The 24012-nt window shown below is 38.4% G+C and overlaps 2 protein-coding genes across 2 annotated transcripts; both read left to right on the top strand.

Annotated features, from left to right (window-relative positions):
- The first annotated feature begins 8009 nt into the window (after nt 1-8009).
- Nucleotides 8010-12559, top strand: LOC127981169 (uncharacterized). Its single transcript, XM_052585487.1, has 3 exons — nt 8010-8127; nt 8683-8731; nt 11155-12559. Exons 1-3 carry the CDS (start codon nt 8010-8012, stop codon nt 12053-12055), a joined length of 1068 nt encoding a protein of 355 aa, XP_052441447.1. The 3' UTR covers nt 12056-12559.
- Nucleotides 12560-21128: 8569 nt separating this feature from the next.
- Nucleotides 21129-23151, top strand: LOC127981185 (uncharacterized). Its single transcript, XM_052585488.1, has 4 exons — nt 21129-22075; nt 22212-22464; nt 22576-22745; nt 23008-23151. Exons 1-4 carry the CDS (start codon nt 21587-21589, stop codon nt 23149-23151), a joined length of 1056 nt encoding a protein of 351 aa, XP_052441448.1. The 5' UTR covers nt 21129-21586.
- The last annotated feature ends 861 nt before the right edge of the window (nt 23152-24012 follow it).

The following is a 24012-nucleotide window of genomic DNA, read 5'->3' on the forward strand; positions in this document are numbered from 1 at the left end:
TGGTTTGTGTGCGCGCATGTTGATGACGCCGACGGTAAGTTACAAGGGCCGTCTCCAACCAACATTTTAATATTCCGGTTTTTTTTTTTTTTTTGCCCCTTTTTGTACTTTGTAGATGCCACCCAAGAAGAAGAAAGGGGACATAAGAAGCTTTTTCATAAAGCAGAGTCAGAGTGTAAGTAGGCAAAATAACTAGCTAGCCACAAAAATAAACTAGCAGTTGTGACTGACCAGGCTTTCAAATGCATATTCTGTGGAAAATAGTATTAACTGGTGATAGTATTACCCAGGATGATAGAATGCTACGTTAGCAAGTAACTGAATGTCAATTAGCCTGTACCTTAACTTAGAATCTTGCAGTCAACAAACGTGAGTGTACTGGAGGGTAAATTGTGTTTATAATAGAAAAAGGTTATTATATTTATTTATTTAGATTTGTTTCCTTGTGGCAGAGTATTTTTTGTTAGTGTAAATACTAATGTACATAATAATTTATCTTAATAAAACGTTTGGTTGTTCAGCATTACACAGTCTCAGATTTTTATTTTTTGAGAGTGCATTTTTGAGATTATACAGTTATACTAAATCACCATTAAATAACTGGTATCTTTACCATTAAATCACTGAGGCGGGGGGTGGGGGTGGGGGGGGGGTGTCCCCACCAAACCAAACCAAACCAAACCAAACCAAACCAAACCAAACCTGAGACCAAACCTACGCCCATGGAAGGAGCACAGTACATGTAGTGACATCATGTCAGAATCACATGTAACTTGTAGTGTGGCAGTATGGAGCATTGGGACAGGGTCACAGAGTCGTGATACCAAGTTGCTGCGTCTGGAAGATACGCGATCGTTATCCTGATCCACTGCAACAGTACAGAGGTTTTATTCCTAGTAGAGTCTAAGAGTCTAGAGTGCTTTAGAGAACTGTCCATGAATACATGTACATAGTTTCTGTGTTTTACATTCTACAATATTACAATTATTTTTTTTGTTTGGTATACTATTTTCTTCGTTTATTTTTAATTTTTAATTAATTCTTTACACTTGATATAGCACTGATGTCATAGCTGATGCGAATCAATAAGAGGAGAGTAATCGCTAGCTCTGTTAGCTGTTTTAGTTCTTCAGATCGCATAAATCAGTGTAAAATGAATAGAAATGTTATTCTGTATGACGAAATATTTTACAAACATGTCATAAAATTATTATCTCTTCAAATGTAAGTACCATTGGACTATAGCCCTGGCGGATCGTGTATGTATACGAACACAAATAAACCGGAGCTGAGATGAATGGCTGCTGTATGAGTGATGATTTCTATTCAAAATAAGCGTTATTATTAATATTATTATTATTAATTGTCGGATATCCATTCTTGAATCTTGATGCAGTCTGTTGCATGTCGTTCATTTTGAACGAATCTTTAATATGACTCAGGACTACCGAGTTGTCTCAGAGAGTGAGTCGTTCATTTTGTGTTGACTGCACATGCGGATTACACAACATATGGGTTCTGAATCGACAGGTGAGGTCCGAGTCTTTTATTCTTCCTGTCAGTCCCATATGGGAAGAGAAAACATTGGATCATTTTGCTGAACGAGACTCAAAGATCCGAGTCAGTAAAATGATCCGAACTTCCCACTACTGTACTGGCAACACCGCAAGCAATTGGTCAACACTGACAAGTTGCAGCGCAATATGAAAGACTTCGTCTTTAACAACAAACAACCTATGAAACTAATAATGAACAATATGAAACTAAAACGACATAAGCTTAATTTAAAATGTCATAGGAACTGTAGGCTATTTAGAGGTGGATAAACTCAATTTAGAGGTGGATAAACGCACTTTGGAGGTGGGTAAATGCTATTTCCGAATTTTGGGAGGTGCGTAAACGGCGCAAAAAATTCTGAAAAAAAAATCTGATTTCCATGGCAAAATCTCAAAAGAAAGCAATGAGAGAGCAAGATACAGATCAGCGGGAGTTCGGGGAGGAGTTATAGACCACAGTATCAGCAAGCATGGCTTCATTTCAGAAAAAGGCTTACTTCTCGGTCTGTTTGGACCCATGAAATGGAAGATAAATTAGTATAAATTTAGCAGGAGCCCCCGTGTCTGTTTGAAGTTTCATCTGAGCTATCACAGTCTCATGTGAAAACTCCCGTCTTGCACGTGTGATATCGTGTTGTTTCCTTGTCACATCTCGTGGGTGTTTGATTGTGAAACATAGTTTGCGTGCCAGACAGAATTGTCCGCGATTCTTCCTATTGTTAAATCATGCAGTGTGAAACCTGTCGCCGATCCATCGAGCAGTGTGAACACAGCAGTGACTGAATGCTGGCAATGTTAGTCATTTGTGTGTGAAAAGTGTGAAAAGAACAGTGACCCGACTACTTTGAAAATCATGCAGTCTGAACTCGGCTTTAGCAAGTTTCATGGGTCAAAAAAGGGAAAAAAGTCACAGTTTGTGAGACTCTAGGACAAATATTAAGTTGTTATAGTTTTATTATTATTATTTTAACATAGTGCCATGAGTATGAATAATGGCACAATAACATATTTTCTTCAGACTATCTACAGATTGCATTATAATTTCTAGCAGGACTAATTGTTTTACATTCAGTAGTACAGTGTCTTAAAGGATGTGCTCTCTGTTTGCTTAAAGGCTATGGTGCAGGTTAAACACTACTTTCGATTAATGGGTACGTAAAGCAGTCAAGATATGTATATAAAGTTAGAAATGTCTCCAAAATGGTGTTAAAGTCCAGTTTTTGTAGTTTTTGGTTAGTAACGGTTATTTTTTACGCAATTCGGCGATGACGTCACATGAGGTAGACGTGCTGGAAGGTAGCCTCAGCCTTGCAGCTCAGCTACTAGAACTAGTTCTAGCACTCAGTGACTATGGCTTCTAACTGGGATGAGGAAGAGGTGGAAAGACCCACAGTTAACATTTATGATGGCCCACAGCCATATAATTTCGAACCGTTTAGACGTGACAGGGCGAATGAGGAAATACCGAGAGCCGATGGCAATCAAAGACAAATAAATGCATGGTCAGAGGAGAATGAGTGGAGAGTTGGTGAAGTGTCCTGGTGAGTTGCTACCATTTAGAAACGCAGCAATGACCGCTGGAGCTAGTAGTCTGTGAACAGCAGTGCATACAATAACAACTTTTTTTTTACTGTCAGTGAATAGCACCGAATAAAAGTCAACGTTTTCTTTATATCTAGTGACAGTGATTAGCTATGGGCTAGCTTGACAGTCCCACCTGTGAACCCCTACTGTTAATTTCTAAGCTTTTACCACCTCCTCCGGTGAAAATGTTGTTTGCAAACGTAGCCGACGCCGACGGCTGGTCATGTCTTCAGTGTGATTATTGTTGATAGTGCCAACTAGTTTTCCTCGTGATTAATTGTCATTGACACCGTCAGGCTTACCGGTAGAGGGAGTGAGTAGTATGCGTCTGTGTCGCTGTGTTTGGCAGGTGTCTGTGTGGGCGGTGTCGTCCCATGGAAACTGTGGTGGAGAGCTTGTGTTGTAGGGAGGTGAGAGCGTTTTGGTCGCTGGTCGAGGACCTCACCCCGCGGCCAGCAGATGTAACGTGCCTAACGCAGCATCCTGGATTTGAGGCATGCTGCCTGAATCCGTTTGTGCTACACATAGCATACTCACACTTCAGGCAGGATCATGGTCCCCTTCAAGCCAGCACGCACGAGTATGTTCATGGTTTGTTTACTTTACCAATCTTTTTACACTGAGTCTTTTGAACAACAGCTATAGGTGACAGGAGATGTGTTGCATACACAATAAACATGCATAAGAGACAGGCTTAAAATGACGTTTCCAACCTACTTACAGTTTTAAACTTAAGAATCTTTCCTACTTATCCCTAGGCAATACCGGTACACTGCGTACAGGCAGGCTATACGCTGGGCTTATGGAGTTTTAGGCAGGAGTATAAGGAAGCCTCTACCCTCTTGTGTTGTTTCAACCATCAGACAACAATTTCAAAGTGGTGACCAGACCTATCAGGGCTTTCAACTGCCTCGTTTGGATGAAAATTAATAAAAATAATTGCTTATTCTGTTGTGATCCCCCAATTGCCCTTAAAATGTTATAAAGCACACAGAACACATGAATTTTGATAAGAAAACACAGTTTATTGGCATTGCTTTTAACGGTTACTGAACATTTACTGAACAAGGACGAAGATTACTGACCTGAAACGTTTGCACAGTTTCTTTTGTTTCTCTCACACACACACACACGCAAAAGCACATCAAGCAGACACACAGTGAGCCCAGACAACACCGCACACAGAGGTTGACAAGGCACAGGTAAAATGATTGGTAAATTATTTTGAATTACATACAACAAATTTCATGCAAATAACAGGCAGAGGAGCAGACATGCGGCATGCAGGACCCCTTGAATGGGGTACAGCGACAATTATTGCCACTTACAAAGATGGAAAAAACACATCACAAACCAACAGACTAAAGCCAGCCTGGTACATACATTGTAAATTATCTGGCAAGACAGTCAGAGCTATCAGATTGTAATTAGATATTCTGATTTTCTAACCAGATGGCCTGCTGCGCAAACAAAACCGTACCTGCTTGATCTTAACAAAAGTTCCTTCCTGCTGCACGATGCTACTATCTGACCTCTCACAACAGGCCGGACAGATGGCAAAAAGGCCCATCAGCTCCTCTTGGCAAACAATGAATTTGTCAATGCCACTACAACAACAAAAAATTAGGGAGGGAGGGAGGTGTCATTCAAACTACCAAAGCTACAGTACACAATAAAATGAGCATTCAAAATGGTCTATGTTGGTTTTAAATTATCTCACTTGTGGTGGGGGTCACACGCGTAAGGTGGCTCCTCATCAAACAAGTCCTCCTCATGTATCGGCTCTTCGGGCACCCACGATAAGTCACTAACGACAGAGGCATTATCATCATCTTCATCATCTGTCTGTTCAGGACTAGCGAGGGGAGTGGAGGTTTGTGGGCTGAAAGACGTCTGTGTACCCACGCTGACCATCTTGGGCTTCAGGTTAACCTGCACAGCTGTGGAGAGGCAGTAAACATACCCAAACATGTGACAATCATAGCAAATCTAAGCGGCTATGTTTTGGTGTAGGCTATGTATTAATTTAATCAATGTGTATGGAAATGTACTGCTTGCATAGATACTGGCAATGATTTAGACAGAATATCTACCACTTAAAATACCCAAGACTTACCGCGAGACCATCGGGGGGGCTTCAAATAACACTGTGTCACAGCGTCAGAAGTGGAGGAGGGCAAGGGCTGATCGCCAGTATCGACACTCTCCACAGTACACTACACTGTCCACGGTCTCCTGCTGTGAGGTATCTGTAATCATCTTGCGAAAACAAATATAATAAGTGGTTATAAATGTCTAGAGTACATGTGGTGCATAAACTCTATGAGGTAACGTTAGTGAATTTACTGAGAGGTAGCTAAACTTTGAAGTGAAAAGTGGATAAACTGTTTCTGATATTCCAGAGGTGGGTAAACTGTGTTTACTTGCGTTTAGCCTCCACTACACGGTCACGGTCAAATATATGTGAAAGAGAACCGTAGCAGTCTAACACAAAACGCAAACACACTATTGTGAAAGCCCATTGCCGATGACGATTCCCGATGTCCATATTATGGACATTTACTTCAGGGCAATTTTGTTTCGGCTCATATTCGTGAATCACGAAATATGCTCTTCTAATGTCAGAATGATCATGCTTGTAGTGGAGGCTGTGTCAAAGGGAACACGGTATGCAAAATACAAACAGAGCTAGCTAAAACGCAGCTTGTAAACATTAACGTTAGCATGATGCTTACCGTGGCAATATATCGCTTGCGGCAGACGGTGTCTCTCGACCTCGGGACAGGACAAGCAGAGAGGTTTGCATTCACAGACGGCACGGCGGTAGGAATTAACTTAGCCATCCTCGTACTTTTTAAAGAAAGTGCGACCATCTTGGCATCCCCTGAGTGGTAATCCTCCTCTTTGAAATGCGCGCTGCATATTCTCGAGTAGGCGGTGACAGAGCTAGCTGAAAAATCTGCCCGCCTAATCTTGACAAATTGCATCCCAGCTTCGGAAGATCCCTTTGTCCTTGGGGAAACAATGGACCCTATGTCCAGTTTTGCTTTAGTTCTTGCACCCGCCACAAACACAGTAATAAACCATGTTGTCTATTTATTCTCTACTCTTTCTCTAAGCTATCTGTTATGCTATGCTATCTCTGACTATATATTTATGCTATGCTATGATATCTATCTATGTATCTATCTATTTATCTATCAATCTATCGATCTCTTTCACTAGCTACTAACACTACTCGTCTCACTCTCTCAATGGTATTAAAGCGGGCTTTCGTTTGTCGTCCAAAAGCGAGTACCTCATGTGACGTCATGCAATGCATTGTGGGAGAAACAAGATTCATTGCTAACCTGTAGCTAACCGCTAAGATATCACCTACTTTTCCTTATTATATTTCTTTTTTGTAATACCCTACAACATCAAATACAATGGATAGCTGTTTAAATGTTTATTACGAACTAGAAAATTGCCAGAAAAGAAAAAAAAAAAAACCTGCAACATAGCCTTTAAAGGGATACTTAACCCCAAAATAAAAGCTGTCACCATTTACTCTCCTTCATGTCTTTCCTAAACCATGAGACATTGGTTAATCTTAAAGTGACACAACTAAAGATATAGATGTTAGAGGAAGGATATGAATGGTAAAGAAGACAACTACTGTGGAAACACAGAATTATGTTTTTATTGTTACTGACACATGGTTTAGAACAAACTAAAAACTAACAAACAAAAGAAAAGCTTCAAGCAGAGAAAACATCAAATGTTAAACAGTGAAAAACCCCCACAAACTAAACAGACAGAGTTGTAAACAGATAACTATTTACATTTTACTGCTTTACTGAATGAACCTTTAAAAACACGGCGGTTTATGTGTTTTAAAATTAGCCTCATGGGCAGCTGGAGATCAGGTCATCCTCATTGAGTAGATGCTCTCAGGTATTGCATACACCACGGAGTCACTTGTGAGGAAGATAACTTCCACTTCAGTTTCTTGGACCTGCCCCATAGCAATCTGTAAGTTTTACAAATAAATAAATAAATAAAATAAAATGAGTCCTGGAAGTTTAAAGTTTTACACTGCATCCCAATTCAATTGCTTGTACTATATCCAAAAAATATGTACACTTAAGAGTACATACTTTAGAGTGTGTAGTAAAAGCTGCCAAAGTTTGAGACCTACTACTTTGTCGTAATTGCACCTATTAGTTATGCGCACCCTGTTATCATTTAAAGTGTGTAATGCAGATTAGAGACCCAGTGAGTCAATGTATTGATAAATTAGGTAGATTTTCTTTAAAGCATACTTATGAATAAGCTACTGAGTCATCTAGAGTCTCTAACCTGCATTACGTACTTTAAACTGCCCAGTCAATCATCTCATCACAGTTAATATCCTCCACATTAAATGTTAGTGTTAGAGTGTGCTATATCTGGACTTCAAATTTTGTCTTGAAACGATTATCTCGGTACTTTTGGAAAACTTATATCAACATACTACAGTTTGGGAAGCTAATCATAGTTTTGAATACTGTTTCATGATTAGGTTTGATTATCATGTCAAGTCAATGATTCGATTCAGTTCGATATAATAATGCATCATGATTATATCAAATTTAATTTGTGCATTTTTATTAAATTATACATGCAGGCTACTTTTTAACATAATTACGTCAATTAATTAATTATTGTCAAGTATCAAACAAAGTAAATATAGCTTGATTCATTTATTGTTTATAACTGGCTTTTCTTCATGGGATTAGTGTTTTATGGACATAGTAGATGGATTAGTTGTGCATTATGTACCTTCACAGAGGTATATATGGAAGACTGAACTTTTCCCCGGCCGTCGTTGAGGATGCGGGGACGAAGATGGGTGATGACCACATCCTCTCCTTCACACAGGTCCCACAGTGCCTCTTCCCTCCACAACGACACCTCGAAAACCTTTTCACCACACTTCAGGTGAAGATCCAGGACGGGAACGTGGGTGTGTCATCCTCACCCCACGCAGCTAGAAGATTAAAATTCAACTGAGTGTAGCATTTCACAATCCTGTTCCTGGAATATTTATTTTATTAAATTCACCCAATTTAGGTTAATTAATCTTCGATTAGGGAACACATTTGTTATTAACTTATTGATTATTAGCATGTATATTACTAACATATTGGCTGTTTATTGGTTCTTACAAAGATATATAGAAAGAAAAAATGTGTTGTTAATCATGCAGTGCTACTCCACATTTATTTAAAATTATTCTAAATTCTAAATCTTTATACATGGTGTTGGTGAAGATTTTCTGATTTAGCTTCTGCATCATTAACTTTACTATGTTAAATGGAAAATATGTGTCTTTATATTATTTAGTTTTTCAGAATTACTTTAGCACTTATTTTCTGAACCTTATTTTCAAAACTTCAATTCAATTGAAAGTTTATTTGTAGTGCTTTTTATGATACAAATCATTTTTATGTCTGATTCCTTTGTTTTTCTTACATTTGTTATGTTTGATTTCTTAAAGTCAGTTCACTCTCTATGCTAGGTAACTTGGAGCTGGAAAAGGATGATAGAGAGGTAATACTGTTAAACTGGTAAGTTACTTAAAGGGTTAGTTCGCCCAAAAATGAAAATTATGTCATTAATAACTCTAACCCTTATGCTGTTCCAAACATGTAAGGCCTCCTTTTATCTTCGGAACACAGTTTAAGATAATTTAGATTTAGTCCAACAGCTCTCAGTCCCTCCATTGAAGCTGTGTGTACGGTCTACTGTCCATGTCCAGAAAGATAAGAAAAACATCATCAAAGTAGTCCATGTGACATCAGAGGGTCCGTTGGAATTTTTTGAAGCATCGAAAATACATTTTGGTCCAAAAATTGCAAAAACGACGACTTTATTCAGCATTGTCTTCTCTTCCGTGTCTGTTGTGAGAAAGAATTCAAATCAAAGCAGTCTGGATATCCGGTTCGCGAACGAATCATTCAGTTCACCAAATCGAACTGAATCGTTTTAAACGGTTCGCATCTCTAATACGCATTAATCCACAAATGACTTAAGATGTTAATTTTTTTAATGTGGCTTACACTCCCTCTGAGTTCAAACAAACCAATATCCCGGAGTAATCCATGCACTCAAACAGTACACTGACTGAACTGATGTGAAGAGAGAACTGAAGATGAACACCGAGCTGAGCCAGATAATGAACAATAGACTGACTCGTTCACGAGTGAAGAACCGGTTGCATCGGTGTTCGGATCACCAGTAGTTGTTTTGGGCAGTTTGATTCAATTAACCGGTTGAAGAAAGCGGTTCACCGTTTTTTTTGTGCTCGACATAATGGCGTCATTTGCAATGATTGCCCTTGATTCAAGCCTTCGGTTTACCCGCGCTCATAACACTAGCACAGAATCAGTTCAGAATCAATCACCAAAAGAATGAGTTCGGTTCAGACGCTCTGTGTGTCGGTCTGCGTCATGCTGAATCACACATGCACAGTATCATCAGCTCCTCGGTTCACGAATCGGACGCGTCTGACAGAAACGGTTCTTGACTCGTGAACGAGTCAGTCTTTCGTTCGTTATCTGGCTCGGTGTTCATCTTCAGTTCTCTCTTCACAGCAGTTCAGTCAGTGTACTGTTTGAGTACATGAATTACTCCGAGATATTGGTTTGTTTTAACCTCAAAGTGATGATATTACAGACCATTTCCTTGTATCGTGCATGCTGCGTATAACTGATATTAACTATATGTCGCAGCGTTACCGTCTGGGCAGAACTATTGTTCCAGCCACCAAAGAAAGATTCGCAAATAACCTGCCTGATCTATCTCAACTGCTAATTATACCCAAAAATACACACGAATTAGACAAAATTATTGACAACATGGGCACTATTTTCTCTAATACATTAGAAGCTGTTGCCCCAATCAAATTGAAAAAAGTTAGAGAAAAACGTACTGTACCATGGTATAACAGTAATACTCACTCTCTCAAGAAATTAACTCGTAGTCTTGAACGCAAATGGAGAAAAACTAACTTAGAAGTTTTTAGAATTGCATGGAAAAACAGTATGTCCAGCTATAGACAGGCTCTAAAAACTGCTAGGGCAGAGCATATACACAAACTCATTGAAAATAACCAAAACAATCCAAGGTTTTTATTTAGCACAGTGGCTAAGTTAACAAATTACCAGACGCCACCTGATTCAAATATTCCACCAACGTTAAATAGTAATGACTTTATGAATTTCTTCACTGATAAAATAGATAACATTAGAAATACAATAGCGAATGTAGATTCTACAGCGTCTAACACTTCAGTTTCATCCATCGCACCCAAAGATAAACTGCAGTGCTTTACAACCATAGGACAGGAAGAGCTAAATAAACTTATCACTGTATCTAAACCAACAACATGTTTATTAGATCCTGTACCCTCTAAATTACTGAAAGAGCTGTTACCTGTAGCCGAAGAACCGCTTCTCAATATCATAAACTCGTCGTTAACTTTAGGACACGTCCCAAAACCATTCAAGCTGGCGGTTATCAAGCCTCTTATTAAGAAACCAAAACTAGATCCTAGTGTACTGGCAAATTATAGGCCTATTTCAAATCTTCCATTTATGTCTAAAATTTTAGAGAAAGTTGTGTCTGCTCAATTGAGCACCTTCCTGCATAAAAATGATCTGTATGAAGAATTTCAGTCAGGTTTCAGGCCCCACCATAGCACAGAAACTGCACTTGTTAAAATTACAAATGACCTGCTCCTTGCGTCAGACCAAGGCTGCATCTCATTTCTAGTCTTACTTGATCTTAGTGCTGCGTTCGACACCATAGATCATGACATACTCATAGATCGATTACAAAACTATACAGGTATTCAAGGGCAGGCTCTAAGATGGTTTAGATCCTACCTGTCCGATCGCTACCATTTTGTTTACTTAAATGGGGAGTCATCTCATTTATCATCAGTAAAATATGGAGTGCCACAAGGATCCGTCCTAGGTCCCCTTCTATTTTCAATATATATGTTGCCCCTTGGTAATATTATTAGAAAATACGGAATTAGCTTCCACTGTTATGCTGATGATACTCAGCTATATATCTCAACGAGACCAGATGAAACTTCCCAATTATCTAAGCTAACAGAGTGTGTTAAAAATGTAAAAGATTGGATGACACACAATTTTCTCCAATTAAATTCGGATAAGACAGAGATACTAATTATTGGACCAAAAAACACTACACAGAATCTTGTAGATTACAATCTGCAACTAGACGGATGTACTGTTACTTCCTCTACAGTCAGAAATCTGGGTGTTATATTAGACAGCAATTTGTCTTTTGAAAATCATATTTCCAATGTTACAAAAACTGCATTCTTCCATCTTAGAAACATTGCCAAGCTACGAAACATGTTATCTGTTTCTGATGCAGAAAAGCTAGTTCATGCATTCATGACCTCTAGACTGGACTATTGTAATGCACTTCTAGGTGGTTGTCCTGCTTCGTCAATAAACAAGCTACAGGTCGTCCAAAATGCAGCAGCTAGAGTCCTTACCAGGTCAAGAAAATATGATCATATTACCCCAATTTTACAGTCTCTGCACTGGCTACCTATTAAGTTCCGTATCAGTTACAAATTATCATTACTTACCTATAAGGCCCTAAATGGTTTAGCTCCAGCGTACCTAACTAGCCTTCTACCACGTTACAACCCATCACGCACCCTAAGGTCACAAAACGCTGGACTTTTGGTCGTTCCTAGGATAGCAAAATCCACTAAAGGAGGTAGAGCTTTCTCACATTTGGCTCCCAAACTCTGGAATAGCCTTCCTGATAATGTTCGGGGTTCAGACACACTCTCTCTGTTTAAATCTAGATTAAAAACACATCTCTTTCGCCAAGCATTCGAATAATGTATCTTTTTAACTGTGAGTGTAGTTGCATCTGTTCAAAGGTGCATTTTTATTCATTAACTTGGGTTAAACTAATTTTACTTTGTTGGATCAGCAGCTATGCTAATGATGTCTGTATTTTGTTTCTATGTTTCGCCACGGGATTTACATCCCGTGGTAACTAGGATTTAAACAAGCTCCAGTCTGGATCCAGAACACCTGAGAAGAGATGATGCTGACCCTCAGAGGACCCCAGATGATGCTACCTTGAATCAACAAACAGAACTAACAATTATTGCTAAATGTGTCACTGAATCATATAATAACTTAATTAATAATATTGATAGTTCATCGTCTAGCTGACTACGTCTTATATTATTATTATTATTATTTTTATTTTTTCTAAAATCCTGTCAAATGTGCACAAACTACTAGCTACTACTAAATATTGTAGAAACATAATTTTCTGTAAAGTTGCTTTGTAACGATTTATTTTGTAAAAAGCGCTATACAAATAAACTTGAATTGAAACTTGAATTGAATTTTAACTCAGAGGGAGTGTCAGCCACATTAAAAAAGTGAACAGCTTAAGTCATTTGTGGATTAATGCGTATTAGAGATGCAAACCTTTTAAAATGATTCAGTTCGATTTGGTGAACTGAATGATTCATTCGCGAACCAGATAACCAGCTGCTTTGATTTAAACTCTCTCTCACAACAGACACGGAAGAGAAGACAATGCTGAATAAAGTCGTCGTTTTTGCTATTTTTGGACCAAAATGTATTTTCGATGCTTCAAAAAATTCTAACTGACCCTCTGATGTCACATGGACTACTTTGATGATGTTTTTCTTACCTTTCTGGACATGGACAGTAGACCGTACACACAGCTTCAATGGAGGGACTGAGAGCTCTAGGACTAAATCTAAAATATCTTAAGCCTTGAAATTCTGCATAATTAAGGGCGTGGCCACTTGGGTGACAGGTTGATTGACGTTGCTATCTGTTAGCCGTCACGTCACGTCAGCCGCTGAACTTGTTGTTGGTACACGATCCGTTCCACCTGCACGATCCGTTCTACGCATGCGCGTAATTACGTAGTAGAAAACGTCACTGTTTTCCTACACTATCGGTACCTACTAAAACACTTGACGGCAAGGCGGCACAACTTGCGGCATATTTTATGTAACGTTAGTTGTATTGTGTTTAACATTTAACAGCTTTTAAATGTAGCTTACGCTATGCATTACTATGTGTTTACGTGGTTGCCAATCCAAAATAATAAAGGATTTGTGAGTCGTTACATGAAAATACATGATCACTTTCCTCCATACATTGCGATTCATTGCTGGTATTAGGCTTAATTTACTTAACTTGCCGTGTTTTGGTCTGAGGTCAGTAGTATTGTCAAAGGCTGTTTGTGTAGTTTTTTTATTTGTTTATTAAAAGCTGCTAATCGAACTGGCGTCATTCTACCAACTCATCTGTCAGTTAAATAAAATAACTGCTCTTGAGCCGTTTGTCAATTTAATCAGACTGAATAAGCTTCTTTTTGCACTAAAAATATTTTATCTGCACTGTTTGTTCACTTCACTGGTTTGCACTCGATCTGCCTTCTGCCGCTTTATTTAACTTGATTTTTAATTTTATTATGTCTTTTTTACATTCCCTTATTGTATAGTTGTATCTACATTTTATATTTGACCTAGATTTTTAGGCTGTACTGTTAATGTTATCTGTATGCACCGGAGGGTCTTCGATTCTCTGTATGTATGTACTGTACATGTGGAAGAATTGACAAAGCAGACTTGACTAATAGTTAACCTTTAAGTTAGTAATTTTGTATTAGTATGGGTCTATATAGACTAATATATAGACTAATATATATATCGATCGAAGTGAGGGAAATAATCCCTTCAATGTTGTTTACAGAAGCCAACAAGGAACATAATGCATTTCTGCCAAGACTATCTGCACTTAAATGAAGAAAGAACTACAAACAAGTGTGGGGAAACGTTATAGAGTATTTCAAACTGACAATGGAAATTACTTGAAAGAAGCATGTGTGCAAACAGAAGTTTTATTTAAGAGTAAAAATTATCTCTGACTTTCTCTCTCACACACACAAACACTCTCACCCTCTCTCACACACACAGACTCTCTCTCTCTCCCTCTCTCCCACCCACTCCCTCCCCCTCTCTCTCACACACTCTCCCTCTCACACATACACACACACACTCTCTCTCTCTCGCTCTCTCTCTCTCACATAAACACACACTCTCCTACCCTTCCTCTCTCTCCCACACACACACTCTCCTACCCTTCCTCTCTCTCTCTCTCTCTCTCTCACACACACACACACTCTCTCTTGCTCTCCCCCTCTCTCACACACACACACACACACACACACACTCTCTCTCTCCCCCTCTCTATCTCTCACACACACACACACACACACACACACTTCCTCCCTCACACTCACACAGTGTGTGGGTCACTGTGCAGGCCAACTCCAGCATTTACTCTCAGGTTGAGGGTGTCTTTGCAAATAATCATAAAGGTTTCCATGTCCTTGATTTTTTCAAAAATGAATGTGAAGGGCTCCATAGCATCGCACTGCATTGACTCCAGCACCCTCCATGCTTCCCTTCGGTCATCATGATCCATGAACGTATGTTGGCTCTTGCATCTGGCCAGTGAAAAGCCCAACACTGTTCCTCACAATGTATTCTGCCTCGTACATATGTTTTAATTTAATGTGAGGGGCAGCTCCTCCACTTCTACCTGTTCCTCCTATGATAAAATAAAATATCAAAAATTAACCTGTTATGTGTCACTCACGTTTTTGAAGATAGACATGAATGTGAATGATACAAACCTAAATTTTTATAATTCATGACTGAAAACATTTTGTTATGGTTTGAATATTATTGTTGTATTTTCATTTAAACCATAACATGCACAAAGTAAATAAAGGTAGGTCTCAAATAATTAGAATATTATGGAAGTTTGTCAATTTCAATAATTCAAATGTAAAACATGAATCTCATACATTATATATAGTTGTATATACAGCAGTGTATAAAACTGTTACAGGCACCGACATAATATTTCGGTCTTCATCGCGGCACAGAATAACAAAATACATCCATAAGAACCCGTTTGTTATTTAATATACATAAATTAAAACAGTGGACAGTATAGGAGTTCATCATTTGTGCTCTGCATTAGGCTATGTGTGAATAATCAGAAAATAAAAACTGCATGTAGAAGTGAAGAGATTTGCTCCAGTCATGTAAACATCTTACTGCGATTAACTCCTTACTCTGATCATTGGAAAGAATCGCATTATTGGTGTACATCTGACCCACCTTGACTTGAACAGTTTGTTATGATCTTCTATTTTTGAATATATCATATGATGTAACATGTTGTATAAATCTATATAATGTATCGGTTTCAAGTTGTACATTTAAAGGGTTAGTTCACCCAGATAGCAAATTTATGTAATTAATAACTTACCCTCATGTTGTTTCAAACCCGTAAAACCTCTGTTTATCTTTTGAACACAGTTTAAGATATTACCGGATATCCAGACTGCTTTGTTTGGAACTCTCTCTCACAACAGACACGGAAGAGAAGACAATGATGAATAAAGTCGTAGTTTTTGCTATTTTTGGACCAAAATGTATTTTTGATGCTTCAATAAAGACCCTCTGATGTCACATGGACTGCTCTGATGATGTTTTTCTTCCCTTTCTGGACATGGACAGTAGACCGTACACACAGCATCAATGGAGGGACTGAGAGCTCTAGGACTAAATCTAAAATATCTTAAACTGTGTTCCGAAGATAAACGGAGGTTTTACGGGTTTGAAACAAAATGAGGGTAAGTTATTAATTACATAAATGTGCTATCTGGGCGAACTAATCCTTTAATTCAGTAATTCACACACTTTTGCACAATATTCAATTTTTTTGACCTACCTATATAGAATGCATAAGTAAAAATGGTTACCTGGTTTGGCCATACCTTGACTATTTGGGGTCGATAAATCCTAAAAATAGGTGGTAGGGTGCCTGCCATCAGCTGTTCTGCCTCCTCTGTCCAGAAGGCAAAGCGCTGCCCAAATTTCTGCCCATGCCTATTCAAAAGTATGGTACTTTTAAATGTAGCATAATTGTAAAGCAGAGCAGTGTTTCTCTGCTTGAAATGTGTCCTACCTTGCGATCGAGAATTTCTCCAGAATCTGGATACACCACCACTTACGAATAGATGGGATGTCAGTCTGTAATACACATGTAATATTGGAGTCTTGCATTGTTTGTTTCTTAACATTCTTGGATACATACATTCCATGAATTACAACTTACATCCAAAAAGTGAAACATGGCACCAGTACAGATGCAGAGGGCATACTGTTAAACCCTGTCCATGGTCGCCCTCACGCACCCATGGTTCCCTGTGCCAGGGTTGTTGTGGCACTCCTCCAGGACAGCCCGCCTCTGCTCATCAGACAGCACAACCAGTCTCATGAATTGTGCACTGGGGCCAGTGTAGAATAATTTATTTTCTGTGATAGACAAACAAAGTTTTTACATAATGATTTTGCTGCTTTGTTTGGTATTACAATACAGCACTTACGTGCATGTGCCTTTGTTCAGGGATGCAAACACGTGTGGTGAAAAATGTTGGGGGTTACTATGTCTGACTAGATGGAACGTTACTAACATGCTCACATGTGTTAACTAAAACAATGCTAATATTAGGGCTGGGTATTGTTCAAACAATTTTGATACCGGTTCCTGAACGATACTTTTTAGATACCAATTTTATGAAATCCATTTTTAACAAGATTACATAACACATTACCTCAGAAAACTTTTTATTTTTCAGTTTGACTCATGCTCCTTAGATAGTGCACTTTTTTAATTTTTTATAAAGAGCTCATGATCACCAAAGCTGAATTTGTTTGATCAAAAATAAAGTAAAACTTGTAACACTGTGATATAGTATTATATTCAAATAAGATTTTAAATTATATTTCACAATGTAATTTATTCCTGCGATGTCAAAGCTGAGTTTGCAAAATCATTACTTCAGTGTCACATTTCCTTCAGAAATATAAAAACAGTTTGCAACTTTATATTTTGGAAACTATGATAAATGTTTTCATGATTCTTTGAATTAGAATTTCAAAAGAACAGCATTTATTTGAAACAGAAATCGTTTGTAACATTACACGTTAAGTTCATGATTCCTTACTGGAAAAAAAATCTGACTAACCAACACATTTTTGAATTATTGCAATATAAACACTGTCAGCGTGATCAACAAAGTATCCTCTTCATTTACCAGTCGGAGACGGAAAAACTTTCTGCTCTTATGTTTACTCCGTGCACTGTCAAGGTCTTCATCACATCTGTCATGGTACCAGTCTTTGGAGTAAGCATTTTACTGCAAATACTGCATCGCGCGCTGTTGGCATCGAGACTTTTCCAAATTTTTAGTGTGTGTGAGTGTGTGTGTGTGTGCGCGCGCCTCATAGGAGTATGTTTTAGGTGTGTCGTTGAGCATTTCTTACGTATTTGTTTAAGCACTGATATTGACGAGTTAACTCTTTAGGTATTGGAATCTGATACCAAACAAGAAGTCATTTTTTCGATAGTATTGAGGCAATTCGGTCGGTAACGTTACCTAAAAAGTATCGAACTCGGTACCCAGCCCTAGCTAATATTATTTCAAATTCCCACACTCACTTACCTCTTATAACGAAATTTGCAGCCATTCGTGAGACCTTCTTCTTTAACACCGTATCCACTAACCCGTCAACCAAATATTGCCTAACGGCATCGTAAAGGGCAAACTTCTAATTCCTTCCGCTGAACTCCATTTTCTTTCGCGGTGAGGGAATTAAGTCTCGCGGTACAAATTTGCGCATGCGTGGAACGGATCGTGCAGCGTCGTAAATCGTCACAAAACAGAATTACCATTTGCGCATGTGCGTTTTCTACTACGTAATTACGCGCATGCGTAGAACGGATCGTGCAGGTGGACGGATCGTGTACCGACACTTGTCATCTCTGCCGTGTTTCTGCCTTTGTTTTAAACATTCTATGTTTGTTTTCGTGATTATTTCTTAAAATCATCAAATAAAACGTCTTGTTGTGCGGTTAATTGTATTAGCAGACCATCCAAGTCTATGATCCTTTTTTTCCGGTGAGTGATATTGTAATGTAATTTTATTTATTTATCTATTTATTCTTTATAACGGGGATTTAAAACTTTACACTCCAGAATCAAACAGACTGTGATTAGCTGTAACGTTATTTAACGACTGTAACATTATTTAACGCCCGTATTTAACAACAATTTTTAAGTGTTTTCCTTACACTGAACACCATTAACTTTAGACTATGAGAAAACACTTCGACTTAAACCAAATAAAACTGTTTTAAAAGACGAAACTCAGTAAGAACATGATTAATAAATAATACTATGTACAGACAAGCACTGTTTTAATGCATTAAGCCATGTAAGTTAAGCGTTTTCCTTATAACGTTTATTTCTATGGGAGGAAACCGCCAGATGCGTGTTGCGTTCGTATTCTGGACTCATCTGCTTGTCTGTACATAAGTAGGCTATGATTTATTAATAACGTGTTTTCTGAGTTTGGTCTTTGAAAAACACTGTCTTAATGCATTAAGCCAAATTAAGTTTTTAAAAATATCCCAAACAGAATGAGGACCGTGATGGCCTCCACCTTTTTTAAGCCAAAAAAAACACTTTTATTCTGAGCATTTTAATACTAAAGTCATTGAATTGTTTACATGCAAAAGAGTCTGTGAAAGAGGTAACTATCTATTTGTCTGTGTAAAGTTTTCCACTAGGTGATCACGACCCTCTCAGACTAGACCCGTGGATGCTCAACATGAAACGACAGAACTGGACTCCTAACAAGGCTTCTCGTCTGTGCAGTGTACACTTTGAGATAGGGCTGGACGATTATGGCCTAAAATCGATTAATTGAACATTTTACCTCGATTACGATTAATGAACGATTATTTTGTTTCTGTTTAGTTTTTTTGCCCTCATAGTTCACTGACAAGGTTTGTACTGTAAATACGATTGACTTTCAGCAGTTATTTTATCTATGTTCATAACATTTCTTACTAAGGTTTGGGTATTGTATGAATTTTATCGATTCCTAGTTTAGATTCCAATAAGATAAAAAATCCAATATAAAAAATGTTTAGATGTCAAACATCTTTACAAAGCCTTCTGTTGCAGCTGAATAACTTGAGCAAAAATCAGCAGCCTACAAAACACTGCAAGAGGAATATTGCCTGTGATTTAAAAAAAATACCACAGCAAAAACAACTAGATTAATATAAATTTCAAAGTGTTAAAGACAAGTAATAAGATAGGTCAGTAATAAGAAAGGAACAAACAAATAAATTAGCAATATCATAAATTACTATACTATACTTACTATATTTACATTTGGTCCCCATAATGTGATAAATTAGTAAAAAGAATAGATGATTTATTAATTATTTAATAAAATTATTTAAGTTATGTTCTAATTTTAAATGTTTATTCATGTAAATTCTGCGTGACTGTGACGTGTTTAAATGGGCGTGCGTGCTGAACATTCGAGTTTCATTCAAACACTGGAGCGGAGGGAGTTGCCATAGAAACGGAGCGCCAACACAACAACTGACAAGCAGAGAATCACTGACTTTTGCTGCTGTTTTCAAAGATTTCGGTAAGTGTAGTCCCTAAAATCACAAAGATATTACCAGGGCTCTCAAGTCTCACGCATTGGGCGTGAGACACACGCATTTCAACCCGTTCACACGCCACACCTTGTATTTCTCACGCAGAGACATTACGAGGATAACGCCCACCAAGTTGCGGCGCTATTTTTTAAACAGTGAACAGGTAGATGAATCAAGTAAGTTCCCCACAGAGCTTTGAAGGCCCTGACACGCACCAGTTAATCAAATAAAAAAAATAATTACGGAACAGCCAATCATAAAAAAGCATTGCTGTATCTGGGTAAGATTTTCAGAGGCTCATGCGCGACACAGATTCAGATGTTCGCTGAAGTAACTTGGGTAACGTAACGGTTACAGAAGAGGACAGCGGCTGTCACTTTTATAATTTCTACAGACTTATCAACGTGGGAGAAGAACATCCTAAGAATACAGTACGTCATCTCATCATTGCTGGGGAATATAACGTTATGTGTCCAGACAGCTGGTACACAGTTTGCAGTTTGATCAGACTATCAGGTGAATTAGCCTATAAAAAAAAAAAAAAAAGTAACACTAGCCTGTTGATTCCCTGCTAGTTCTATTTTAAGAAATTCACAAAGTATTGGCCAAGACAATGACCCCGATTTTTTAAATATAAAGTCTAAGATATGTTTTGGTCTGATGGGTTATTTTTGCGCCTATTATTAGCCCACTATTATTTTGTATAGCTATACGTTGAAGAGGCTGGGTGGCTACTCTGACAGTTTTATATAAGAGACTTCTATAATAGGCCTATCCATATTGGGAAAAAATTACATTGCAATATTTTATTTTTCTGCGATATATATTGCGATATGAAATCTAATCAAATTTTTTCTTACAAACAAAAATGGGGTGAGCAGATTTACATTCTCATTTTAAATGATTTAAACATCGACACCATCGTGTCAATTGATTAATATGCGCGAGGGAGAGAGCAAGACAGCGCTCCTGTTGTTTGAAGCGCTCTCTCCCTCTCTCTCTCCCCCTGTCTCTCTCTCTCGCGCGCGCAGTCTTTCTCGCGCTCTTTCTCTCGCTCTCTCCCTCTCGCGCGCTCTCTCTTTCTCTCACGGTCTGCGCGAATCGCATTCGTCAAGGGCCGGGGAGCAGCTTGCAGTTCCACAGTTCAATTCAATTAAATTCAAGTTTATTTGTATATCGCTTTTTACAATACAAATCGTTATAAAGCAACTTTACAGAAAATTATGTTTCAACAATATTTAGTAGTAGCTTATGGTGGTGACTGTCAGTTTGTGCACGTTTGATAGGATTTTTAGAAAAATCAATACAAGACGTAATCAGCCAGACGATGAACATTATTAATATTATTAATTAATAATTATTATATGATACAGTCACACTTGTAGCAATAATTGTTAGTTCTGTTTGTTGATTCAGGGTTAGCATCATCTGAGGTCCTCTGAGGGGTCAGCATCATCTCTTCTCAGGTGTTCTGGATCCAGACTGGAGCTTGTGTAAATCCCGTGGCAAAACATAGAAACAAAATAGAGACATCATTAGCATAGCACACCCTACATCCACATCCTGCAATGTGACTATAGTGGATTCTTACATCGCGATATCGATGCTTAAACGACACATTGTGCAGCCCTTTATTTTTAGTTTTTTCTTTCTTTTTATTTTTACTGAACAACCTCCTGGTCCCCATTGTGAAAACGTTCTGCCTAGGCTATTTCATTATATTTTATCCAATGTAAAATATTGATTATTGCATTTGTCAAAATTTCAAAGATGTCAGGGAAGAGGCAAAGGAGCATTCTTTCATGCTTTGCTCTTAAAGATCAGCTCCCTAAAAAGGTGGCTAGGTCAGAGGAGGAGACTGTGGAGAAGACAGTAGTGGAGGAGGCAGTTAGGGTGCCAGTAGAGGATGGGTCCATGGAAGAGACTGAGGAGGACACCATAAAGGAAACCATGGAGAACCCACTGGAAACAGGGAGAAAGAGAGGGTTAAGTAGAGCAGCCACCTATAGGTGTTCCTTTAAGAAGGAGTGGTCAACCCGATGGCCATTCATCACAATGGGAACCAGCAGCTCTTTTTACTGGTGCTCAGTCTGCAGACAAGAGAGCTCCTGTGCCCATCAAGGTGTGAGGGACATAAGCAGGCATGTGGAAAGCAAAGGACATCGAACCAAAGAACAGGCTCTAAAATCAGCCAGCAGTGTTGCACAGGTCTACACACCAGCAACTTCTGTTGGAGGCATGAGTGTACAAGAGGCCAAGGTACATAGCAAAGGAAAACCAAAAGGCTGTTGGCAATGTTTGATAAATTGCATTTTCCTTTAAAATTGTAGGTTATATTACACTGAACACTTATCTAATGCTTTATGAGTTATTTAATTAATTGTTTCTGTTGCAGACCAGGAGGGCTGAGGTGAAGGTTGCCATTGCAATGGTGCAGCACAATGTTCCATTTGCCGTTGCTGACCATTTCAGCCCCTTGTACAAAGAATGTTTTAGAGACTCCCCCACGGCTCAGAGCTTTAAGAGCGCAAGCACCAAAACAACGCGCATCATAAATGAAGCAGTGGCACCTCATTTTAAGAAGGAACTGGTGATGAAGATGAGAGAGAATCCCTGCACACTTGTCACAGATGGCTCAAATGACACTGGTATGAGTTTAACAACTACCAGTTATTTGTATTTTTTTATCCATTTCTACATGCACACTCATACAATTTTTGAACAACATGTTGGTTTAGTTATGCACTTTATTGTTACAGGTCTAGAGAAGATGAATCCCCTCACAGTACGAATATTTGACAGCAACAAAGTTGTGCACAGATTCTTTGATATGTGCACCACAAGTGGGCGGAACTGTGGAACTGCTGAAGTGATTTATAAAAAAATCAATGACACCCTGCAGGAAAGCAACATCCCTTGGAGAAACTGTGTAGGTCTCTCTATTGACAATGCTCCTGTATATACAGGTGCCAACAATTCAATTGCAGCCAGAATGCTTAGGGAAAATGGCAGCATTTACATACATGGATGCCCCTGTCATATTATCCACAACACTGCCAAACAGGCAGGGCAGAGGTTTTTGGAAGTACGTTCAAAATGTACACTTTATATTACCAATCTGTTAAGTCCAATGGCAAGTTAAACAGTTTGCTGATAGTGTTGTATTAATTATTGGAATTTATGTATTTCAGATATCCGGTTTTGATCCTGAAGATCTGGCGGTGGATGTTGGGTATTGGTTTAAGGGAAGCACCAATCGTAAAGGTTACCTGGCAGGTTCGTGGTTCAACCAGCTCTACTTTTATACAACAAAATGCAGACTTTTTTTATATTGATGATATATATTATTATTATTATTATTTTTTTTCTTTTCTTTTTTTTTTCAGAATTTTTTGAATTCCATGACAGTGAGTATATGGAAATGCTGCTGCACATTTCAGTGCGATGGTTGAGCCTGGAGAGGTGTATAACCCGAATTCTGCGACAGTATGGGCCACTTACCAGCTATTTTAAATCTTTAAGTATGTTGCTTATTTCAATGACAGGAGTACAGGTGCATTACACCAAACTAAATATAAATTTTTAAGCACAATCTGTTTTTATTTACAGATGAGAAACAACCAAGGTTTAGAAGGCTGGTGGATGCTTTTTCCAAGCCCCTGACTGAAGTTTACCTCCTTTTCTATCAAGCGATGCTGCCAATATTCTCCACACTGAACCTCCTCCTCCAGAGGGAAAGGTCTTCCATCTTCCAGCTCCATGGAGAGGTAACATGCAAGGGTTGGCCATCCTGCTGCTTATTTTTCATTGGCTGATATGTCCTTTTTCAAGTAATACATGGAAATCTTTTATGAACTACAAATTTGCAGATGACAAAGTTCATCCTGAAACTGTTTGCAAGGTTCATGAAGCCGTTAGCACTACAGGGCCGACAAGTCCATGACATCCTCTACATGGACCCACTAAACCAACTGCCAGGTAAAACTTCCAAGTCTCACATGAGATAGACCTGTACTTTTTGGGAATATTGTTACTGGGTAAGTTGAGTGATATCTCTGATGTTATGGAAAAGGCATAAAATGTGTGTAGGCATACAATGTTTATGTAAGACCCCACCACCTTTAATGTTGAGGAGTTTTGGGGGAGTATGTCCTCAATCAAGTGCAAAGTAAGACATATTTGGCATCACATGACAT

Source organism: Carassius gibelio, chromosome A4 (assembly GCF_023724105.1).
Source record: "Carassius gibelio isolate Cgi1373 ecotype wild population from Czech Republic chromosome A4, carGib1.2-hapl.c, whole genome shotgun sequence".
NCBI classification, from domain to species: Eukaryota; Metazoa; Chordata; class Actinopteri; order Cypriniformes; family Cyprinidae; genus Carassius; species Carassius gibelio.